The sequence below is a fragment of the Orycteropus afer genome, unplaced genomic scaffold (assembly GCF_000298275.1).
Source record: "Orycteropus afer afer isolate SDZICR_OR568_19922 unplaced genomic scaffold, OryAfe1.0 scaffold00307, whole genome shotgun sequence".
NCBI classification, from domain to species: domain Eukaryota; kingdom Metazoa; phylum Chordata; class Mammalia; order Tubulidentata; family Orycteropodidae; genus Orycteropus; species Orycteropus afer.
In genome coordinates, this window is record NW_006921894.1 from 1,870,394 (window position 1) to 1,889,285 (window position 18,892).

Here is an 18,892-nt window from a genome sequence, read left to right on the forward strand (position 1 = left end):
ATATATATATATACACACAATAGAATATTATTCAGCTGTAAAGAGAAATGAAATTATAATACAAGCCATAACATGAATGAAACTTAACAAAATATCATGCTTAGTAAGCCAATCACAAAATGACAATTACTGTATGATCCCACTTACATAAAATATCTAGAACAAGCAATGTATAGAGATCACAGTTTATTAGTTACCAGGGGCAGGAGGGAGAGGAAAAGCATGAGCCATTATTTAGGAAGCACTGAGTATCTCTTAATGGTGATGGAAAATTTGGCAATGGGTACTGGTAATGGCTGGACATGAGTAACTGTGTAACTAACTAACTGTATAACTGTACAACTAACTATAAGACCCTGGAATTCCACTTATTGATATAGACCCTGAAGATTTGGAAACAGGTACACAAACAGAGGTGTGTACACCAATGTTCACTGCAACATTATTTCCAATAGCCAGAAGGCAGAAACAAAATAATTTAATTAACTCAGTTATCCATAATTTACAATGAAAGAAAATATAAAAATAAGATTAAATAGATATCATTTTACAATGAGCTATGACAGCATATCTCTGCTCCATTAGACATTCCCTGTACCTTTTTATGCTGTATTAAATATTCACCAACAATACTGTTAACTTCTTAAGCAGAGTACAAACCTCAGGTAGCCCTGAGGTTCATTCATGTTGTGGTTTGTATTATATGGTTAATTTTTCTTCCTACCTTTCCATACCGCTTTCCATGAAAGACCACAAATACTATTAATTGCCTAAATTTGGTAATCAGCAGAGAATTTACCAAACACTTTCAGAAAATGAAAACCTATATTTTTGGTATACTTTAAGGAGAGAAGTGAGAAGTTTAATTCAGAAATTAAAATTCATAATAGGAAGATTAAACAAAGATAAGTTTAATCTAATTCTAAAAACAGTAGCCTGGTCATAATTAACACGGCAAAGAAAATCATTAGGTAATGCACCAAAATTTTAGCACTTAGGAAATAATAGACGTTCATACTTACTGTGTTCTACCAAGAGGGACACCACCCCAAGCCAGAAACTGCTTGTTGGATAAAATTGATGGAATATCTGAACAGCAAGATCCAATTGTCAGAGGTTTATTTCCTGAAGAAACTACTTCACCTTTTAATACTACTTCATACTGAGGTCCAAATGGCTGCACAAATATTTTCATGATCCTAGCAAAGAAAGCAATCTAAGTTGAATGTCCTTATTAAATTTATTTGGTAAATATTTCCTGTATGCTTGCTTTGTCCAAGAGACTGAGCTAGGGGCTGACGACAAAATGTTAGTCCCACTCTTAGAGGTTACACTATAAAGAACAACACAGACATGGAAAGAAATGATCACGATCCTATTTCAACAGTGGGATATGAGAAGTTCTAAGTACTGTTGTTGTTGTTGTCATGTGCTGTCGAGTCAGACCCAACACACAGCGACCCCTTCTTGGGTTTCAAAGGCAGTATCACTATGGAGAGGAACACTATTTACAGGAATTTATGACAAAACAAGGAAACCTTCCCAGATGGAGGTATCAATCCAGTGAAGTGGAGGGCAACTATTCCAGACACAAGTATTCACATTTAAAGGTCAGATTCTTCTCTTACTTTGTAAGGTTCTGCGGGTAGACTGAATATAGTAAAGCTTTTTATATCCAGGGCTGGGGAAAAACCATGCAAGTCCCAGAGGAGAGGGTGCTTTGAAGCTAGTTGTATGGAAGCAAGTTCAAACATCAGTAACAACAGTTTTCTGACTAAGCTGATATTCATTTATGATTTGGATGCCAAAAAGTCACAAGCCTAGAGAAGGGATGAGGAAAAGTATCTTAAATGAACAACTGACTCTCTCCTTTGGAGAGAGATAAACTGCTAATGAAAACATCTAAACTGACATGTTTAGCATTTACTTTTATTAGAATATACTTAAAAACAATGATTTCTTAATTTCTAGTTAGCTGGTTTAAAAACAGATTTTTAGTAAATAAAAAGGAAAATCTGAGGCTAATGGAAAAAAAGTGAAGCAGAGCTATGTCATCTATTAGGTGAATTAAAAATGTACTTTATTATTTAGGCTGTGGATTAAAGCACATTTAAATAAACGGCTGTTTTAGAAGATGAAGAAAAACTTGTTATTATCAACAATTTTATATTACCTTTTCTCACAGTCTTCGGAATCCCTTGGAGTAAATGAAACTGTAACTTCATGTTCTTCTCCAGGTTTAAGAAACAGATTTTCTGGGTCCACTGAAAAGTGACTTCCTTGATCTGGGATCTAAATATTTATATAATTATAACTAAATGCCTACTTATGGAAATACAGTTTTTACTCATGCTTCCTGTCTTCTCTTTTTTTCATTTACTAAGGACTCATACCACCACCATCTGTCAGTTTGTTGTACTATGGTGGCTTATGTTTTGCTGTGATGCTGGAAGTTATGCCATGGGGATTTCAAATACCAACAGGGTGACCCATGGTGAACAGATTTCAGTGGAGCTTATACACTAAAACAAACTAGGAAGAAATGTGGAGGTCACCTTCTGAAAACATGGGCCACTGAAAGCCTTATGAACAGCAGTGAAACACTGTCTGATACAGTGTCAGAAGATGAGCCCCTCCTGTTAGAAGGCACTCAAAATACAACTGGGGAAGAGCTGCCTCCTCAGAGTACAGTCCACCTTAATGATGTGGATGAAATATAGCTTTCGGAACCTTCATGTGCTGTTGTGGCACAACTCAAAATGAAAAGAAACAGCTGCAAACATTCATTGATAATTATAACATGGGATATATGAAATATGAATCTAGGAAAATTGTTAAGTTGTCAAAAATGAAACAGAATACATAAAGATAGATATCCTAGGCATTACTGAGCTGAAATGGACTGGTATTGACCATTCTGAATCAGATCATCAGAGGCTCTACTCTACTGAGAATGACAAATTGAAGAGAAATGGCATTACATTCATCATCATAGAGAACATTTCAAGATCTATCCCAATGTACAATGCTGTCGGTGAAAAGAAAATAACCATGTGCTTATAAGGAAGACCAGTTAATATGACTATTATTCAAATTTACACACCAACTACTCAAGCTGAAAATGAAGAAATTGAGGATTTTTACCAACTTATGAATGTAAAATTGACCAAACATACAATCAAGATGCAGTGATTATTACTGGTCATTGGAATATGAAAAGCAGAAACAAAGAAGCAACATCGGTTGTTGGAAAATATGGCCTTGGTAAAAGAAATGACACCAGAAATAAATGATTTTTGTAAGACCAACAACTTATTGAGTGCCAATATTTTTTTCTCAACAATATAAACAGTGACTAGACATGTGGGCCTCACTAGACGGAATAAAGGAATTCAAATCAACTACATGCATGGAAACAGGTAACAGAGAAGCTCAAAATCATCAGTCCAAAAAAGGCTAAGAGGTGAGTTCAAGGTGAAGCTGAAGACAATTAAAACAGTCCACAAAAGCCAAAATACAACCTTGGTTATATCCCTTGATTGTATCAGAGACCATCTGAAGAAGAGATTTGATACACTAAACACCAATGACTGAAGACCATTGTCTTCAGTTATGGGATGACATCAAGAATATCATATATAAAGAAAGCAAAACGTCATTAAAAAGACAGGCAAGGAAGTGATAATCAAAATAGATGTCAGAAGAAACTCTGAAACTATTTCTTGAATGTAGAGTAGCTTAAGAAAATGGAAGAAAAGATGAAATAAAAGAACGGAACAGAAGAATTCTAAAGGAAGCTTGAGAAGACGAACTATTATACAGACACATGCAAAGACTTAGAATTAGAAAATCAAAACAGAAGAATGCACTCTGCATATTTCAAGCTGAAAGAACTTAAAAAAAAATTCAAGCCTCGAGTTGCAATACTGAACAATTCTATGGGCAAAATACTGAATCATGCAGAAAACAGCAAAAGAAAATGGAAGGAGGGTAAGATGGAGGAAAAGGCAGAAAGATTGCACAGATTCTCTTCAACAAAGAAAAGGGGAACCAATTAACACAGATACAGAAGATAATCCTGGAGTCCTGAGCTTTGAAGAGAAGGATACAGAAGTGGACTAAACTCCAACTTCTACAAGAATTTGCATGAAAAAAACAAAAAAGGAGACATAGGGAGCTGCCGTCTGGCAGCAATCCTGATGGCACAGACACCTTGGATAGGACTTAAGATAACCTAAAAATCATGCCTGTTAGCCAGGGACTGCATGGAGGAATGCTCTGGTGGCTGGTGAATACAACGGGAAGCAGCGAAGAGGAAGGCAGGCTGAGCTGTGGACTTTTACCTGTCCAGAGGGCCCAGACATTTTCAATGTTTAAAAGTGGTTCGACCATTTTGGACATTTAAAGTGACAGCGTTTCTCCAGAGTCCAGGGACTTAAGAATAGGTTCCACTTGCCGGGAACCACGAGGGCATTCCAGACGTCAACAACTGGAAAGGTGTGACATGCCCCTTGTTAATCTTATACCACACACACCCTCTTGGCGAACGGTCGTACGGTCATCCCTCACTCCCACCCACCTTCTGGGCCAGCAGGAATTCCATCCCAGTCTGTATGCTCAGATGGAGCCTGGGTACCCTAGCCGATTTTTTTATTTTGTTTGTTTTTGTCTCTTTAAAGCCACTTACTTTTATTATTACTTTTGTCCTTTTTATTATTTTCTTCATTCTTCCCTTCCCAGGGTTTAGTTTTCAGCTTTTTCTCTTTTCCCTACCCCTGGATCCATTTTTTTTCCTTTCTCGTGGATAACACTGTTTTAATATTTGCATCTTTCCCATTTTTTTCTTCATTATTCCCTACTTTAAAATTTTTCTCTTATTGCCTTCTCCCCACATATTTGGTGACTTTTTTTGGCCCGTTTTTTATTTTTTTGGTTATTGTTCCTGTGTGATTACACAGTGTTTTCTGTCCATTTGCTTTTAACTTTTTGATGGTTACTAAATTGTTATTTTTGTCTGAGTGGGAGACAGCAATAGTTCCTATACGACACAACTACACCCATACCTCCTGCAGCTTCACTTACTGCATCAGAGCCACGACTTCCTTCTCTACCAATGATAAACAACCACCAAGAAAAGTCTGAATCCCCCTTGGCTGCTCCTCACAAACAGTAAACAGAGATCTAAATACAAAAACACCATGATTTCTCAGAGACAACTGACCACCACAGTCCACGCAAAGAAGCAAGATAAAGTGTCAGAAACAAGGGAGCAGGATACAGACCCAGAACACATCCCTGACAAGGACGCAGCACTGGAACTCCCTGATAAGGAATTCAAAAGAATTATATTTAGGTATCTACAAAGGACTGACAGACAGATGAATGAAAACATAGACAAATCCCTACAAGAATTTCAGAAGGAAATACATAACAACAAAATGACAAAACAAACAAAAAATCAGAAATGATTCAAAATCTACAGATAGAAATCCAGAACATTAACATGAAATTGTCAAAAATAACATAAAATATTGACAGGGCAAAGGAGTAGAACTGATGCAATGGAAGACAGAATTAATGAGATTGAAGACAAAATACCTGAACATTTCTTTGAAAAAGGATCATTCAGAAAAAAGATCAAAACAAAATGAAGAGAGCCTAAGGCTCATGTGGGATAACCAACAAAAGGAATAACCTACATATCACTGGAATTCCAGAACAGGAAGAAAAAAATAAAACCACTGAGAAAACTGTCCAAGATTTGTTGGAAGAGAACTTCCCTGATAGGATGAAAGATGACAATATATCCACTCAGGAAGTCCAATAAACCCCAAACAGGATACACTCAAAGAGAAAATCACCAAGACATATCATCACCAAACTCATCAAAACCAAAGACAAAGGCAGACTCTTGAAAGCAGCACGGGAAAAGCAAAAAGTTACTTACAAAGGACAACCAGTAAGAAAAAGTTCTGATTTCTCAGCAGAAACCATGCAAGCGAGAAGGCAATAGCATGGTATATATAAAACCCTGAAAGAAAAGAAATTTCACAAAGAATTATAAACCTGACAAAATTGTCCCTGAAATATGATGGTGAAATTAGGAGATTTCCACATAAGGAGAAACTAAGGGAATTTGCTAAAAACCAGACCAACCTTACAAGAAATACTAAAGGGAGTCCTTTGAAGAGAGAACCAAAAACAGAAAACAAACAACCATTAATACACAAGGTGACATAACCCAGAAACCACAGCTATGGTTATATCCAAGGAAAATAAGCTTACTAGATTGAAAACAGAGAACGAGAGACATCAATAGGCAAATAGAATAACTACAAACCAAAAACAGGGAAATTACTGCATAGTTACTGAACTTCTAAGTGGTGAAGAAGTCAAGAGAGTTGCAAGATAGAATGGACTGTTCTAAATTCAAGGAAAACATTATACATCACAGGGTAATCTCTAAGAAAAATGATAAACTTTCACATCACAATAAAAAAGAGGACAAGCAAAAATATTTTAGCAAATACTAAAACACTAGCAACAAAGAAAATGATGACACGATTCATAACATAATGAGCTCAGCACAGAAAATAATATGAAACAAAGAAACCAGGAACACCATGAAAAAAACATTAAAATGACAGCAACAAATTCATATGTGTCAATAATTACACTGAATGTTAAAGGATTAAATGCACCACTCAAAAGGCAGAGAGTTGCAGACTGGATAAGGGAAAAAAGCCATCAATATGCTATCTATAAGACACACACCTTAAAAACAAAGACAAAAACAGACTAAAAATCAAAGGTTGGAAAAAGATAAATCAACCAAAGGGCAACCAAAAAAAGAGCAGGAGTGGCAATATTAATTTCTGATCAAACTGACTTTAAGATGAAAACTATCATAAGAGAGAAGGAAGGACATTATATAATTATTAAAGGATCAACTGAACAAGAAGATACAACCATAGTACATAACTATGGACCCAAGGAAAGAGCCCCCAAACATACAAATCAGACTTTAAAAGAGTTGAAAAGGTAAACAGATGACCCCACAGTCATAGCAGGAGACTTTAATACACCACTTTCAATGAAAGATAGAACTGGAAAGAAACTCACCAAAGATGCAGAAGACCTGAACAATTGAGCTTACAGACATCTACAGAGCACTTAACCCAACAACAGCACAGTATTTCCATTGAACATGGAACATTTTCCATGACAGACCATATGTTAGGCCATAAAGCAAACCTCAGTAAATTTGAAAACATCAAAATACTGCAAAGCATCTTCTTAGATCACAATGCTATCAAATTAGAAATCAACAATAGGAAGATCAACAGAAAAAGAGTAATAAACACATGGAAACTGAACATCACCCTACGTAAGAAAGACTGGGTAAGGAAAGAAATGAAAAATGAAATTTAAAATTCCTTGAATCAAATGAGAATGAAAACACAACATACCAAATATCTGGGACACAGCAAAAGCAGTGATCGGAGGCCTACTTATAGCAATGAATGCACACATCAAAAAAGAAAAAAGAGCCAAAATCAACACTTTAAACCAACTCTCCAACAATTACAAAATGAACAGCAAGAAAAGCCTACATTACCAGAAGAAAGGAAATAATAAAGAATTGAGCAGAAATCAATGACACAGAAAATAGAAAGACAATAGAAAAATTCAACAAGACTAGTCATTGGTTTTTTATTAAAAAAGATAAATAAAACTGACAAACCAATGGCAAATTTAACAAAGGAAAAGAGGGAGAAATAAAAATAACACGAATAAGAAACAAAATGGGAGGCATCACAACAGAACTAACTGAAAGAAAAAGGATAATATCTGAATACTATGAAGAACTGTAAGAGCTGTGGTAGCATAGTACTTAAGGCACTTGACTGCTAACCAGAAGGCTGGTGGTTCAAACCCACCAGCCACTCCTTAGAAGAAAGATGGGGCAATCTACTTCTGAAGGAATACTGCCTTGGAAACCCAAGCAGGGGTCGCTATGAGTGGGGTCCAACTCGACGGCATATAACAACAACAACAACAATGAAAAACTGTACTCCAACAAATATGAAAATCTGGAAGAAATGCATTGATTTCTAGAAACACACCACCTACCTAAATTAACACAGACTGATATGGAAAACATCAAAACATAACAAAAGAAGAAATTGAAAAGGTCATCAAAAAATTACCAACACAAAAAAGTGCTGGCCCAGACAGTTTCATGGGAGAATTCTACCAAACATTCAGAGAAGAACTGACACCATTCCTGTTCAAACTATTCCAAAACATAGAAAAGGATGGAATCCTCCCTAACTCATTTTATGAAGTAAGCATAACCCTGATATCAAAACCAGGCAAAGACATCACTCAAAATGAAAATTACAGACCAATATAATTTGATTCAATAAAATGCAGAAATTATCAAATCATATCAATAATCTCACACACAAGTAAAATTTTGCTTAAGATAATTCAAAAACAGTTGCAGTAGTATACTGAACTACCAGAAATTCAAGCTGGATTCTGAAGAGGGTAAACAACATGGGATATAAGTGCTGATGTCAGATGGATCTGGCTGAAAGGAAAGAATGCCAGAAAGATATTTACCTGTGTTTTACTGACTATGCAAAGACAGGTGTCTGTGTGGATTGTAACAAATTATGGATAACACTGTGAAGAATGGGAATTCCAGAACACTTAATTGTGTCATGAGGAACTTTTCCATAGACTAAGAGGCAGTTGTTTGAACAGAACAAAGGGATACTATATAGGGTTTAAAATTAGGAAAAGTGTGTAATAGGGTTGTATTCTTTCACCATACTTATTCAATCTGTATCCTGAGCAAATAACCCAAGAAGCCCAATTATACGAAAAAGAATGTTACATCAGGATCGGAAGAAGACTCATTAACAACCTGTAATATGCAGATGACACAACAATGCTTGCTGAAAGTGAAGAAGACTTGAAGCACTTACTGATGAAGATCAAAGACTACAGCCTTAAATATCAATTATACCTCGATATAAAATTTTTTTTTAAAAGTCTTTATACCTGGACCAATAAAGTAACAGCACAATAAATGGACAAAAGCTTGAAATTGTAAGCAATTTTATTTTACTTGGATCTACAATCAACGTCTGTGAAAGCAGAAGTCAAGAAATCAGACAATGTACTGTGCTGGACAAATCTGCTCCAAAAGACCTCTTTAAGTTGTTAAAGAGCAAAGATGTCACTTTGAAGAATAAGATGCACCTGACCCAAGCCACATATTTTCAACAGCCTAATATGCATGTGAAAGCCGGGCAATGAATAAGGAAGCTGAAAAAGAACTGATGTATCTGAATTGTCGTGTTGGCAAAGAGCACAGAAAATGTCATGGACTGCCAGAAGAATGAACAAATCTATCATGGGAGAGCTACAGCCAGAATGCTTAGAAGCAAAAATGACCAGACTTCATCTCAAGTACTTTGGTCATATTGTCAGAAGGAGATCAGTTCCCAGAGAAGGGTACCATGCTTGGTAAAGTAGAGAGTAAACGAAAAAGGGGAAGACCCTCAACAAGATGGAATGACAGTGGCTACAAAGATGGGCTCGGCTCAAACATATTAAAGACTATGAGAATGCCCCAGGACGAGTCTTTTGTTCTGTAGTACATAGCGTTGCTATGAGTTAGAACCAACTCTATACTACCTAACAAGATGGCCTCTCTCCCCCATCTATCCTGTTCTCTTGGCAAAGGATAGTTTCACTCTTTTGTCTCCTCCCTAACAAACTTCTAGCTTTGGTAGCACAGAGCCTAAAGCATCTGACTGCTTACGGGGGGGGGGTGGGGGGGGTGGTTTCAAACCAACCAGCTACGCTGCTGAAGGAAGATGGGGCAATTTATTTCTGAAAAGATTTACCGCCTCAGAAACCCAAGGGGGGGGGTTGTCGCTATGAGTCGGAAACCACTCGATGGCAGAGAGTTTGGTTTTGTTTTTGATTTAACAAACTTTAACCCCTACCAGCTCCCAGTTCCCTATCAGTAGGGCTCTGTCACTCACCATTTGCCTCAGAAATAATGCCTGTGTATGAGGATCACTCTTTCAGTTCTCCTCAGGGTAACACAGATGTTTATAAGAAACTAAACTAGAACTTGGTTTTATTTTCAAAACTTCAGATCTCAAAGTATCATATAGCATGTTTTATGCTATGTAACAATTCAGTTTTTAAAATACATGTTCAAATTTTGCTCTTCACAACACTATGACAGGACAGGTAACACAAGAACCTTCAGAAGATAGTCTTTGAAGAAATATTAAATTATATCTCTTGGATAGAGATTCTTACCTTGATATTTAAATAAACTTCAATGTTCCCAGCATTTTTCAAAGGTAAGTGCTGTTTTGTTGAGGAAGCCACACTGGCTAACAAATGCATAGTCTAGAGGATGAAGTAAAACAGGCATTTAAGAAAAGTTCCACAATTACAGTGAAATCACTTGAACATAAACAAATAATGGTCAAAAGGAGAGTTTAAAATACCTGTAAGTCTTTTGGAGCATGTATCCTAGCTATTCCTGTTCTTGCTCGAAGACTAACGCTTTTAATAACTGGAGTAGGGTTTGGGCTATCAAGTTCTACATCAACTCTTGCCAAGAATTCTTCTGCTGAGTCCAGAATCTCTATAAAAGATCATTCTTTTACTTCAGAGACCAGAGTTACTTAATTCTAATGCAACTAATGGTCCAAAATAGTACCCTTAGAGGTCACAAAAAGAAAGCATAGGCAAGATTTTCTAAATACTTCAAAGAGAAATCAAAATGAGTGGAGAGAAAGGAAAACAATGAAAGACAGCACCCAACTGCTAGATGTGAAAATATCAAATGAGAGAAATGATCCCTAAAGGTTTCCAGTGGTCTTAGTTCAGGTTATCCACACTCCAGCACAGCAAGCCATCTGGCCCATGTTTAAAACAACATGAAATACTTGGTAAGTTATCGAAATATTCACATTTACTAAGGTCCCTGGGTGGCCAAAACACTGTGTGCTTAGTTGGTAACCAAAACAAAGGTTGGCAGTTCAAACCAACCCAGAAGCACTGTGGAACAAACGGGCCTAGTGATCAGCTTATGTGAGGATTACAGTTAAGAAAACCCTATGGATCTATCTAGGAGCTCTGGTAACATAATGGCTAAGGCACTTGACTGCTAACCAGAAGGCTGGCGGTTCAAACTCACCAGCCACACCTCGGAAGGTAGACGGGGCAATCTACTTCCATAGTGATACTGCCTCGGAAACCCAAGGAGGGGTCGCTATGAGTCGGGTCCGACTCGATGGCACACAACAACAACAGGAGATCCTTGCTAGAGAGGGAGAACAATGTGGAACAAAACTCAAAATCATTTGGAGAAAAGAAAAAAAAGGTGTGTGTGGGGGGGCAGGTTTGCTTGTCCGATAGAGCCTGGTGGAACTGCTGAGACTATGGCCCCTAGCTGCCCTTCAGGTCTGGAATTGAACCCATACCTGTGATTTCCAGCCAAACAAAAGACAGGCATATGAGCTGAACATTTACCTCAGGTAGATACACTCCTTGGAGAGAACAATCATGGGAGAAAGAAGGGCTGCTTATGCACAGGGAGACAGCTCAGGGGGCAGGAGTCCATGGAGGGATGGACACTGGGAAGAGGTAACTATGGGGAGGAAGTGGGAGGGGAACTGCTGCACTGTGGTAAACTGTGGTCAATGTCATGAGACAAAGTGTATGTGAACTACTGTATGGAAAGTGAATTTGCTCTGTAAATCTTCACTCAAATCACTATTAAAAAAAAAAAGAAGAAAACCCATGGAGCAGTTCTACTCTGTAACACATGGGGTCTTCTAAGTCATAAACCAACAACAAAAATAAAATTAACAACCAAAATATTCACATTTACTGACAGAGGAGGTAGCCTAAAATTTGTAGTTTATTTGTAGCTATAAAGTAAACCAATTCTCACAAATATAAACATGGTACCTGAAGAGCAAATTTGTTTCTTTGGATTACAGAAAAGAACCCAAATTATCAGAAATTCTGGATCCTGTAAAACAAAACAAAACAAAAAACATACACTGGCATGAAGACAAAAATCTTAATGAAAGAAAACCAGTTTGTAAATATAACCCCACTCTAGTACTAAGCCAATTCTTGCCTCTCCCCACATACTTGTCCATCACGACTGGCAGGCATCACATGATTTATCACAGACGGAGCTTCCAGTTGAGCAATTACATCAGCATCTGGAGCAGCTTTCAGAGAAGCATTAATTGGTTCCTTAGAAAATGTGAAGCAGCGCCAGGCAATGGCATTCTGTTCCAAAACAGAAGAATCTGTTTCAGAAAAGCTAAAAGTGGTTAACAAAAAAAGATTAAATTTTTAGAAAAAATAATGGCCTAGCATGATATCAGCGGTGTCTATAATTCCAAGTCAGTACATTTTTGAAGCAATATCTTATTGTATTTTAGTACTCACAGCATTAATAACAAGTCTGACCGGCACTGTGGCATGTGTCCTATTTATCAGTTTTAATGGGAGAGCTTTCCAGCCTCCATAAGCCAAATCACCAAAGTCAAGAATATCTTTATTTTCTGTTTCTACCTAATGATTAAAAAAAAAAAAAAAAAAAAAATCAGTATACTAATAAATATCTTTTCTACCACAAATTAAGAATCAGTATTAAAAGTAAACTTTCATGAGTTTTCGTATGTAAAGGCAACTTTACATTTACTATTTGCTACTATAATGCATGTTAAATTCACCTTTTGAGGCAGCCTATGTTCTCAAACATATTACAGAACAAAGGAGTATATTACTACTGCTACTTTGAAAACACTGTTTAATCTTAAATCAAGCTGACAATTTCAGAAAATACATAAACACGCTTTCAACGAACTCTAATATTAGCATATTGGTATCTCATTCCCCTTCAGAACATATCTTGGCATTTTCACATTTAATCCAAAATTCTAACAACATTGAAAATATTTCAAGTTATATGAAAATGTACATATCAAAAGTTTTAAACATTTAAAATGTATCTACAACATGGCAAGTAATTGTTCTAGATGCTCAATCACGACAGACTTCTCTAAATATGGAGACCACCCTAATACTGATCCCTAAATTGTTGCACAAATATAACAACAACAAGAAAGTTATACCCTTTCACCATACGTATTCAATCTTTAAGCTGAGCAGTAATCTGAGAAGCTGGACTATATGAAGAAGAATTCAGAATCAGGATTGGAGGAAGAACCATTAATAACCTGCATTGTGCAGATGATACAACCTTGTTGGAAGTGAAGAGTACATGAAGTACTTACTGATGAAGATCAAAGACTATAGTCTTTAGTATGGATTATACTTCAACATAAAGAAAATGAAAATCCTCACAACTAGACCAATAAGCAGTATCATGATAAATGGAGAAAAGACTGAAGTTGTCAGGAATTTCATTTTACTTGGGTCCACAATCAACACCCACAGAAGCAGTAGTCAAGAAATCAGGTATCATATTGCACTGGGCAAATCTGCTGCAAAAGACCTCTTTAAAGTGGTTAAGAAGCAAAGATATCACTTTGAAGACTATGGTGTGCCGTGGTATTTTCAATCGCCTCATATGCATGTGAAAGATCAAAGAAGGAAGACTAAAGAAGAGCTGATGCCTTTGAATTGTGGTCTTGGTGGACAGTATTGAAAATACCATGGACTGTCAGAAGAATTAACAAATCTGTCCTGGATAAAGTAGAGCTGGAATGCTCCTTGGAAGTGCGAATGGCCAGGTTTCACCTCATCTATTTTGGTCATATTGTCAGAAGGGACCACTCCCTGGAGAAGAATATCATGCTTGGCCAAGTGGAGGGTAAGTGACAAAGAGCAAGACCCTCAATGAGATGCGTTGGCACAGCAGCGGCTGTAATGAAGGGTTCAAGCTTAGCAAGGACTGTGAGGCTGGCACAGGACAGGGCAGTGTTTCATTCTGTTGCACATGGGGTTGCTATGAGTTGGAGCTGACTCAATGGTACCTAATCACAACAACGAAATTATTTTTTGATTTAATCAAATATGAAGAGAAATTAAAGTCAGATTGGTGAATGGAAGCAAACTTATGTGGTGACCCATAAAATTTTTGAGTCCAGACTCAGGCCATAAGAACAGCACCCTGAGAATAGAAGATATGACCTGAAGCTTGTTGAACACAGGGCAAGGTTGAAATGGAATTTCTACTTCCTGTGTTACCACCAAAATTCAGAGACACGCCTTTTCTATAAGAAGGGAACAAGAAAAACTCTGGGAAACAAGGAAGCTTGTCCAGGCATGGGTGAGCATGAAAAGACTATCTGCCTCTGCCACACTCCAAGTATAGGAACCCCAAGCTAAGAGTCACTGAAACAACTAATTCTACCAAAACTGGCACAAAGTGCTCTCTAGGGACACTTTCACAAACCAGGACATGTTTGTGCAAAAACCAGCTCCAAAGAAAGTGAGCTCACAAAAAATTTTTTAAATCAATTTAAAAAACAGGTACTACATGAAGAAAATAATTAGGAAGATCCAACAAAAGTGACAAAAAGAATATGGAAATGGGTTTTGTGGTTGTGGAGCTCTGGTAGTGTAGTGCCTAAGGCACTTGACTGCTAGCCAGAAGGCTGGCGGTTCAAACCCACCATCCATTCCTCGGAAGGAAGGCTGGGCAATCTACTTTCATAGTAATACTGCCTCGGAAACCCAAGGAGGGGTCACTATGAGTTGAGTCCGAATCCACGGCAAATAACAAGAAGTTTGTGTGTTAACTTGGCTGGGCCTGATTGAGTGGCTGGGCAGCTGGAAGTAGTGTTCCCCATGATGAGACTGATAATCAACTCCATGGTGGAATCCACTGTGAACAGCTGAGTAGCCTTAGGGATGTGGTCTGGTTCCTGTATGTAAAGAGAAGCCTTAGGAACAGTTTCTAATTTTTTCACACACTTGAACCCTGCATGTAGCTGAGTCTTCATGCAGTAGCCTGCCATGCTCTGCCAATCCTGAGATTTTCAATAGACTTTAGTTAATGCCCTGCCATGTGCTTTAGTAAAACTCGGACTGTGCCTTTTACTTGTCAACCTTGGGTTTGTCAGCCTCAGCAGACAGCAGCTGCCTGAGTGAAGAAAGCCTCCAGCTTCAGTGCGCCAAGAGCCAGAGGCAGAGCTGAGGCCCAACGTTGAGGGGCTTTCACCAGCCCCTAGAGCCTGGTACTCTGAACTCGGACTTTTAGTCTCCAAAACTGTAAAAGAATAAACTTTATAAAGCCATGCCATTTGTGGTATATTCCTGTCAGAGCAGCACTACTTAATCAAAACAGGTTTATAATACAAGAACATCTACAAACTCTACTTCCTCAATGCCCTGGAAAATGGGGGGAATAAAAAAAAATGGCTAAGCTAAGCTACTAATTTTCTACACTTAAGTTACTAACTACTTAAGTTACTAACTTTCTACTTAAGTTCAAGAGGGAAAAGGTGAGGAAGGGCATGTGTACTGTGGAAAAAAAAAAAAGGGATAATTTTCATCAGCCCTATGGAGGGCTGCTCTACCCTTCATTCCCTACATCCCATCTCTAAATTGGAAATTGCAGCTATAGCTTTGATGAATGAAACTAATTCTGGGAGCTCAGAATTAACAGAATCACAATTGTTAAATAAACCTGTTAGGTTCAAGTCATATATGAAGAATAAACTAGCTTTTAATTGTCATGAAGAGGTGTTGTGCGTTTCCTGTGTTTTGTTTATATCTCCCTCCCACATTCCTTAATCTTGTTCAACATACTAGTTCTTAATTCACTTACATTCAATTAAGACTAAAGACATTTCTTATGAACCAGTGGTTCCTAACTTGAGCTGCATTTGTAGTCCTTGGAGAGATTTAAAAATTACTGAAAGCTAGGCCCTACCCTACATTCTGAATCAACTGCTCTGGGTAGGGCTTACATATTGGGGTGCATTTACAAGTTCCCAGAGTTATTCCACTGTGCAGCCAAGGTCAAGAGTCACTGTTCTAAAGAAACATATTTTGCCATGACCTCTTCATTATTCCTGAATAGGCTATATCAAGTATTTTTTCACTTCCAGAAAAGAGGTGACTGTAGAAGATAAACTTTTTAGCAAGCAAATAATCTTCAAGTATAAAAAAGGGGTAACAATGTGAGTAACTGGCACATTCCTAATAAGTGTATATCAGGTTATATAAGGGAAATCAGTTGCAAATGGGGTTTAATGCTATACTTCGCTTTATAAATATCTTAGCAAGTATATTACTGTTGCTGTAATAGAAATAATTTTAATTTTGGAATAGAAAGATACTAAGAAACACCATTTAACATGAAACTAACTTTGTGCCACATTTAACCATAAATTCATTTTTCCCAACTATTAATTCTAAAATTAAACAGCTTTCATCAAAATGTCAGAGGCCTTACAAATATTCATTTACATACACTTACCTCAATGACAGGGGTCTCAGCCACAGCAGTGAGAATGACTCTGCTGGCTAGGGCTTCAGCCTGTACTATTGTTTCAGCAGCTGCTGAAAATGGCCATGAAGCAACACTGAATATACATCTGAAAATACCAGGATTGGAAGGTATGAAAAGTACTTTTATCTCTTCTGTGGTATGAGGTCTTATGATGATTTTACTCTTGAAAACTAAACACTGATATGTTGAAAGATCCACCTTTCAAAAAGAGCACATAGTTCATTAAAAAATTGCATTGAAAAACAAGTAGCATCAGTTAATTTTTCCATTTTCTTAGCCACTCAAACCACCAAATCTAGACAATTTTTACATCTTCAAAAATATTCAAATCTTGACCAGGTTTGCTGGTCTAATAGAGCCTGGTGGAACCACTGACACTATGGCCCCTAGCTGCCCTTTAGGTCTGGAATTGAAGCCATACCTGTGGCTTCCAGCCAAACAAAAGACACGCATATGAGGTGAACTTTTACCGGAGGTAGATACATTCCTTGGAGAGAACAACCATGGGAGAAGGAAGGGCTGTTTATGCACAGGAAGACATCAGGGGGCAGGAATGCTTGGAGGGATGGACACATGGAAGAGGTAACCATCAGGAGGAAAGGGTAGAGGAGCTGCTGCATTGAGGTAAATTGTAGTCATTGTCATAAGACAAAGTATATGGGAACTGCTGTATGGAAAGTGAATTTCCTCTATAAACTTTCACCCAAATCACAATAAAAAAAACTTTCTTTGTTGGTTACCAGGGGTGGAAGGGGAGGGGAGGGAACACTAGATAGGTAGAAATAAGTATTGATTTTGGTGAAAAGAAGGGTTATGTACCAAATGTCAGTGATCAACACGGTACAACTGAGGAAGAGAAAGACATAGAGAGGTGCATAGGAGGTACAGACAACAAAGACGAACCCTTTTGCACATACAGTATGGCATTGTCAGTGAAGGCAAACACTGATACACGGGTGGATAGATGGGTTGACAGGCTGAACTATTAGGTATGTTTACACACGGGGAAGTGTGCCCATGATCATATATACGGTTGGGAGACAATGTTTCTAGAAGTGTATTTGTATGTTCTGTAAGAATTCCTAGATATATAGTAGAGTTGACAAGGGACAAGGTTGTAGTCACTTTTTGGCAGTCAGCTACCCAGAAGTAGCGAGTAGTTGGACCTGTGGGCTTAGGACCATGGTCTCAGGGGTCATCAGGCTCAACTAGCAAAACATACTACACAAAAACTTTGTTCTACATCCTACTTTGGTGAGTAGCAACTGGGATCTTAAAAGCTTGCAAACGGCCATCTAGATGCAACAATGGGTCTCTCCTTGTCCACAGCAAAGAAGAATGAAGAAAATTAAAGATGCATGGAAATAATTAGTCCAAGGGACTGGTATACCATGCGGTCCTCACCCCACTGTCAACCACTCAGGGAAGATTCTATATAGGAGATCCCAGGTAGAGTAGGAGAACAATGCGGAAAAAAATTCAAACTCATTTAAAAAAAAAAAAAAAAAGGACCACATTTGCTGCTCTGATTGAGCCTGGGGAAACCACTGAGAATACAGGCACTAACTGCCCTTCAGGTGTGCAACTGAACCCACTCCTGTGGCTTCCAGCCAAACAAAAGACAGGCATATGAGCTGAACATTCGTATTAGGCATTAGGAGATAAGGCATATGAGCTGAACATTTATATTAGGCATTAGTAGATATATTTCTTGGAGAGATAAATCATGGGAGACTAGATGGGCAGTGTATGCACAGGGTGACAGCTCTGGGGGCAAGAGTGCATGGGAATGAAGGACACAGAGAAGAGGTAACTACAGGGGAGAATTGGGAAGACAGCTATTACATTGTGGGAAACTGCAGTCAATGTCATAAGACAAAAAGTATACGAACTGCTGTATGGAAAGTGAATTTGCTCTGTAAACTTCCACCCAAATCACAATAAAAATTACTGTTGTTGTTATGTGCCATTGAGTTAGACTCGACTCATAGCAACCCCCTCCGGGGTTTCCAAGGCGATATCACTAAGGAAGTAGATTGCCCAACCTTCCTTCCGAGGAATGCAATAAAAATTTTAAAAAAAAAACCTCGTTTATCTTTAGAGCACAAATGGTCAAAAAACTTCCTAAGTTGACTCATTCTCTCAGAGTTAAGACTATATCCCTACAAGCTAAACAATTAGGTATGTCTACAAAATGGGGAGTGTATCCAAGATCATATATAGGGTTGGCAGACAATGGTCCTATAAATTTATGTGAATGATCAGAATTCCCAGGTGTATAGTAGAGCTGACAAGGGGCAAGGTTGTGGTCACTGTTTGGTCACAGCCAGCTACCCAGAGGGA

At 37.9% G+C, this 18,892-nt stretch overlaps 1 protein-coding gene across 1 annotated transcript in view; it reads right to left on the bottom strand.

Annotated features, from left to right (window-relative positions):
* CEP192 (centrosomal protein 192) overlaps positions 1 to 18,892 on the bottom strand; it is a 308,440-nt gene that overhangs the window by 82,334 nt on the left and 207,214 nt on the right. The window contains exons 28-35 of the mRNA XM_007951683.2: positions 16,517 to 16,747; positions 12,511 to 12,636; positions 12,205 to 12,348; positions 12,016 to 12,079; positions 10,545 to 10,684; positions 10,351 to 10,443; positions 2,174 to 2,292; positions 1,023 to 1,199 (exon numbers count right to left, since the gene is read on the bottom strand). Coding sequence (XP_007949874.2) covers positions 1,023 to 1,199; positions 2,174 to 2,292; positions 10,351 to 10,443; positions 10,545 to 10,684; positions 12,016 to 12,079; positions 12,205 to 12,348; positions 12,511 to 12,636; positions 16,517 to 16,747 — 1,094 coding nt within the window. The remainder of the gene's footprint in view (positions 1 to 1,022; positions 1,200 to 2,173; positions 2,293 to 10,350; positions 10,444 to 10,544; positions 10,685 to 12,015; positions 12,080 to 12,204; positions 12,349 to 12,510; positions 12,637 to 16,516; positions 16,748 to 18,892) is intronic.